Source organism: Cricetulus griseus (genome assembly GCF_003668045.3).
Source record: "Cricetulus griseus strain 17A/GY chromosome 1 unlocalized genomic scaffold, alternate assembly CriGri-PICRH-1.0 chr1_0, whole genome shotgun sequence".
Classification (NCBI taxonomy): Eukaryota; Metazoa; Chordata; class Mammalia; order Rodentia; family Cricetidae; genus Cricetulus; species Cricetulus griseus.
In genome coordinates this window covers 68,198,130-68,204,441 of record NW_023276806.1, presented here as the reverse complement: position 1 = coordinate 68,204,441, position 6,312 = coordinate 68,198,130, and the positions used below count along the sequence as shown (strand labels likewise).

The window sequence follows — 6,312 nt, the reverse complement described above, 5'->3', positions numbered from 1 at the left end:
CCTATAAGGAAATGGGTTTCATTTAGCAAGAAAGGAAATCCCAGTGCCAAATTCCTCTACATTATAACTCCAAAAATGATTCCACACATATCACCCTTCTTTTGGTCTCTGAATAAATGGTGCTAACACTGTCTGCAAAGTGCAGGCCCAGTTACAGGGAATATGAATTGCAGCATAGCTCTGACCAGCCTTTGAAACCAGTATTTGAAAGTTTTTCCTCTGAACAAACAAAGAGAGGGTGACACACTCAAAACTTGCCAATTTGTTTTACCTGATGTTTGGTCTTCCATCTAGATGACAAATAACTGAAGACCCAGTTATTTAAATCAACATGTATCTATTATCTTTGATAAATTCTATGTGGGTCAACAGGTTCTGTATGAATTCTGACACGTGTTTGCTGGGGCTGTAGTCTTCTCAAAGCTTACTAAGACTGAAATATTCAAGATGGATTTACATGGAAGGTAGTAGGTTGTTGGCCAGATAACAGTGTGGGATGTTGGCTGATGGGCCCTGATACCTCTCTACATGGCTTCTTCAAATAGCTTGGATCCTAAAAGAGATTGTTCCAAGCACACTACCATATGCAGGAGTAGTGCCCCTCCCCACCCCAAAGACCTGGCTTCTCTGTGTAACTGTCCTGAAACTCACTTTGTAGACCAGGTTGACCTTGAACTCAGAAGATCAGCCTGGGTCTACCTCCTGAGTGCCCAGAAGTGATCTTTTCCTCCACTTGGATACTAGCAAGCAGTTCATTTCTTGTATAGACAGTAAACATCTCTTCTCAGAGGAAGTCCTAGTCTCTCAACTGGACAAGGATTTTGGGATATAACTGATAGATGCAGTTAGTTACTCTAGTGATATGCACTCATATAAATTGCAGTGGTTACAGGGTTGTAGCTCACTAACAGTTCTTGTTTAGCATTCTAGATGCCTTGGAGTTATCTACTTACATATTACTTATGAACAAAATGGCCCCTTGGATCGCCCAGACCTCTAAACTGATATCCTTACTCAGGGGGTCTGGTTTCCCAGCTATCAGTCTGGGGTCCATGAGTTCCCCCTTGTTCAGGTCAGCTGTCCCTGTGGGTTTCTCCAGTCTGGTTTTGACCCCTTTGCTCATCATTCCTCCTTCTCTGTAACTAGATTCCAGAGTTCAGCTCAGTGTTTAGCTGTGGGTGTCTGCCTCGAGCAGCAATTATTAAAGAAGAAAAGGTCTTAAATTTGATAGAGAGTGAGAGGGAGGCATTTGAAGAGTTGCAAGGAAAAGGGAGAGATGGAAACAATGTAAACCCAGTACCCATGTATGAAAGTCCCCCCAAAATTCAAGAAATCATTTAAAAGATGTTTGACTTTCTCACAAGAGGAAGCAAATTAGAAACAAGAATTTCAGTCTATGCTTTCCTAAGTTATGCTAAAGAATAGTTAAAATTCAAAATCCAGAGCCATACACATGTACCTTGCCAATAACATAGATTGTATTTCCCTTATAAGTTATCATTTAACTTATATATTTACAAAGTGCTGAGAAGTTACAATTGAGTGGATTGTTGTCCTGATAAGAGAAAATTCCATCCCATCTCTGTTCTCTTTTTTTGTATGTAGGTAAGAGTTCATAGATCACTAATCTTGATTTCAGTATGAAATTACATTCTTTTTGCTTGAGTTCTTCTGAGTTATGCAGAAAGCTTCCTGTTCTGAATTCACTCTTCTCTCTCTCTCTCTCTCTCTCTCTCTCTCTCTCTCTCTCTCTCTCTCTCTTTCTCTCTCCCTCTCCCTCTGCCTCTCCCTCTCCCCACTGGGGACTGAACCGAGGACCTCACACATGCTAAGGCAAGCATTCTTTACCATCAAACTACATACATTCCCAACCTCTTAAGAATAACAATTATTGTTATTATTTTGTATGTATGATTGTTTGATTTGCACATTTGTACATATATCACATGCATGCTTGGTGCCCACAGAGGGCAGAAGAGGGTGTCAGATCCCCTGGAATTAGAGTTACAGATGGTTGTGAGCTACCATGTGGGTGCTGGGAACTGATCCCCATCTTAACAAGTGGTAACAAGTGCTCTTAACTTCTGAGTCAATTCACTAGCCCCTCCAACCCTCCTATAACTTCTTTTTTTTTTGAGATAAGGTTTTATTCAGGTGTCTAGGTAGACCTTGAATTTATGATCATCAGGCCTCAGCTGGAATTGTAGGCTAACTACCACACCCAACTTCTCTCTGTTTCTTTTGTTTTCTGCTATAGTTTTAATATATGCTTAAGATAAGGAAAATTATAAAAAAATCTTTGGACTTAATTCCAATATGTTGGTATCAGATAGATATAAACTGGATGGCAATAAGAAAGGGGGACTTGGCTTTCCAGAAGGTAAGTTTTATCTCCCCCCTTTTCTTTTATCTTTTTTTCCTCATCCTTCCGCATTTTCTCTCCTCCCCAATCCTTTTGTGTGTAGAGAAAGCTCAAAAGGCACTACAAAGGTAGCTGTTGATGGCCCATATGATTAGACAGACTTCCACTAGTAACAGCAAAGATAGAACTGATAAGGCCTTTTCAGATAAAAAAATATCCATTTATAACAGAATTTTCCTCACTTCAAATGGTAGCAAAGGCCTTCAGGTCTAGAAAAATTAAAGCAAGTAAGTTCAGTGTTTGATTCAATCCACATAGTATAGCATACACAGAGTATTTACAATGTACAGTCTTGTTAAAGAGCTTATGAACTGATGGGCAGATAGTTTAGCCCAAAACATCCCTCAGTATATTGTACATCTAAACGGCAATCTACAGGGATTGTACTTTAGCCAGGGCTGGGCTAGCCCAAAGTTTCCTCTTCTGCTTTTATTATGCTTCTTTCTGCAGTGAATCTCCAGAGACAAGCAGGAGGTGGAAAAATAAAGCTGGGAAATGATAAAGCTTGAAATAATTAGGTAGGTGTCTTGTATCTACTTTTGTTTCCCAGCTAAAACAATAATCTCAAAAATTCACAAACCTTAGCCCAGATCCTTGAGACTGTGTAACTGTGACCATAACAACGTGGGCATTTTTATTCTTGCCATCTGCTTCTTTTATTCGAAGGTATTCATCCAACAAATTATTAGTGCCTATAAACTAGAAACTAATTAAACTATCTGCTCAAATCCAAGGAAGCAAAATCTTACCAGAGGTTTTGATGGCTTAGTTATGCCTCCCACATTCAAAATAGAGGGGTGTGAAAGGCCAAGTAAGTTTTCTCCATCCTGCAGGGACACTACTTCAGACTTACTGTGATCTGAGGTGGTTTTTTTTTTTTTTTTTTTTTTTTTTTTTTTTTTCAGGGGTCTCAGCATCAGGAGGCCACCTATGTTACCTTTAACCCTAAAAGCTCACAAGCCAGCAATTTGCAGAATCAGAAAAATGTCTGCCTCATCTTGGGAATATGCAAACCCATTTTTTTGAGGCAACCGAATTCCTTTTAAAAAGCACTTTTTTTGAGTATTTGAAAAAATGTGTAATACTAAGGACACTTCTTTGCTAGAATCTTTTCTGATGTTGCTTCTCTCAAATATCCATATGATAGTTAAGATCCACTCTCCTTTTCAAGGATATTTCAAATAACTCCTTTTCCAGTAAATATTTAATTTCTCAAATCAATCTAATTTTTTTTTTTTTTTTGGATTCCTTCAAAGTATTTCCTTTCACGTGGTCTGGTCTTTTGCTTTGCTTTCATTTTAGGAACCGGTGAGTATTTTAAACATGTACTTTAAAGTCTTATCCAAGAGAATACTAATAGGTTGAAAAACTGCTTCCCCTATGCTATTTTTTTTTTAAACTAATGCACTAGGATTAATGCTTTGCCGTTAGCAGTGACGGGCAACAGAATGACAGTATTAGACTATGACAATTTGTACTGGCTTCAAATCCTTATTATTATTTTTTTTTCTTAAGCAATCCAAGAATGAGGCAAACTTTCACATTTGAAAATTGAGAGGAAGTCCCCCCTTCCCAGTTTCAGGGCCCAGTGAATCCCGCCTCCACTGCTTTGAGCAGCTGTCTCAGGAATGAATCCTCTCCTCCTTAGAATGTGGGCGAGCTTTGCTGGGGCGGCAGCTGCGAGGCAAGGAATCCTCCCTGTCGCCGTCCCTCCCCTCGTAGCCCGTGGCAGCTGCCCGGGCTTCCCAGTGGAAATCTTTCTCAGGCACCGCCAGCGCCGCGGGCGAGCAGCAGCTGAGCGCAGTCAGGGGTGGGGACTGCTCCCGGGAGGCTCCCGCACCGCCACCTCAACGACTCCCAGGTCCCTCAGGTGGCCTCCTCCAAGTCCAACAAGAGGACACCTTGGCAACGCGGGGCGGGCTCCCCGGGCACCCAGAGACCTGCCGTAGAGTCACAGCACTTGCCTCTGCGCTCCACGAAGCAAGGTCTGGGCGAGAGACTGCCGCGGGAAAAGCCGGCGGCGGCACTACCTGAGCAGCGCGCTCCCGCGGCGGGCGGGCGCGCGCCCTCCCTCCCTCCCGCCCCCTCCCGCGCGGCCCGCTCCGGGAAGCGCGTGCTCGGCTCCCTGACTCGCGGTTCCCGGGCCCGCCCGCCCGCACGTCCCCCAGCTCAGCCTCGCGGCCGCCTCCGCCCGGGCGCCTGCTCGCCCCACCGCCCCGCGCGCTCGCGCACGCGCACGCCGCGCCGGGCAGCCCTCGGCGCTGTCATGGCGGCGGGGAGCAGCTTCAGTGGGCACAGGGGCAGTCCCGCGCGCTTCGGCTGGGCGATCCGTGGCAGTAGCATCCTCAGCCCCCGCAGCAGCGCGAGTCGCGGCGTGGCTAGCGCCTGCAGTAGCTGCTTGAGCAGGGTTGAGCGCGGGGGTGGGGCGGCCTAGGCAAACCATGGAGTTGTAGGCAGCCGCGGGCTCCGCGGGCTCCGCGGGAGCGGACTAGGGAAAACTTGGAGGCTGCGACCAGGTGCATTGACCTTTCCCTCCTCCCCTCCTCTCCTCGCAGTCGCGTCGGGCCTGCCTTCCCGCCCCAGCACACACCTCCCCTCCTCTCCTCAGAGAAGCTCAGGTGCCGGGCTGGAGGTGCTCTACTCCTCCCCCTGGGCCGAGCGCTGAGGAGAATCACCGCCCCCTTCCCCCGCCTTTTCCTGCCCTGGATCTCCGCCGCCACCTCCGTCTCTCTGCGCCCCGGCGGCGGGGGGTGAGGACGAGGCCGGAGTCTCGGGGTGAGGAGGAACTTTGTACCTCAGTGGTCGCGGGGGGTCCCCTCCTGGCCCCCGCGACAGTTTCCCCGCGGTGCACCTGCCTGCGCCCACCACCTGCGCGGGGTGGGGGAGGAGGGGACCTGCCCGCGGGCCTGCAGGACCCGCCTTCGCCAGAACGGGCTCTGGAGCCCGGGAGGAGCGGCCGGCTGGCCCCGGGGTGCCTTTAGTAACTTATTTGACAGACAGTAACTATTTCCCTCTCCTCCCTAAAAAATCCCACGACAGACCTAGCCTATTTAACATATGTTTAATCTTCCAATAGGGTTTGGCGTTGTTGTCAGCCTCCGGGAGAGAGATTGGACAAATATTCTCCAAGAGGAGGAGGGCGACGCCAAGGACTTTCCACATCAACTGCTTTCGGGGTTTCTCCTCAAGTTGGAACAGAAACCCCTTTTGCTTTAGCGTCTGCGTGTGTTGTGCCTCCTCCTGTTAGTGCAGCGACTGGCCCAGGGTGACTCTGAGTTGTCCTTTCTCGGGAACTAGTAATGGCTAGTGAAGACAATCGTGCCCCTTCCCGGCCACCAACAGGTGATGACGGGGGAGGTGGAGGGACAGAAGAAACCCCTGCGGAAGGGGGTGCGTTGTCTCTGAAGCCGGGGCTCCCCATCAGGGGCATCAGAATGAAATTCGCCGTGCTGTCGGGGTTGGTTGAAGTTGGAGAAGTGTCCAATAGGGATATTGTAGAAACTGTCTTTAACCTGGTAAGTAGATAAATATTTTATAAGCATATACTTTTCTCGGTGAGTTGGGGAACAAGACGAAGCTGGGGTCATGTGCTTCACTCAAACTAATGGCTTTTTCCACAGAGAGACACAAAACTCCACTTGACCTAAATGAAACAATTACTTGTATTTCAGTTTAAAGAGAATTATGCAAAGTTTGACACTTCAGGTTTTGAATGAACAGATCACTTTTGTGCTAAGGAAGCAAGTGTTGGTGTGGAAGTGTGTGTGTGTGTGTGTGTGTGTGTGTGTGTGTGTGTGTGTGTGTGTGTGTGTAGGGGTGTCAGGTGTTCAATGGAGGATTTGGCTATAATTTTTCCCCCTTTGAGTGTATGTTTTAAGCCTGCATCTCTC

The 6,312-nt window shown here is 47.1% G+C and overlaps 1 protein-coding gene across 5 annotated transcripts in view; it reads left to right on the top strand.

Moving 5' to 3' along the window:
• The first annotated feature begins 4,799 nt into the window (after window positions 1–4,799).
• Window positions 4,800–6,312, top strand: part of Lrba (LPS responsive beige-like anchor protein) — a 561,457-nt gene continuing 559,944 nt past the window's right edge. For 3 of the 5 annotated variants that reach the window (XM_027392998.1, XM_027392999.2, XM_035452023.1), the window contains exon 1: window positions 5,722–5,937. In XM_027392998.1, coding sequence (XP_027248799.1) covers window positions 5,722–5,937 — 216 coding nt within the window. Of the gene's footprint in view, window positions 4,939–5,072; window positions 5,198–5,498; window positions 5,938–6,312 lie in introns of those variants that run through there. The other 2 variants (XM_027392996.2, XM_027392995.2) reach the window with 2 other exon arrangements.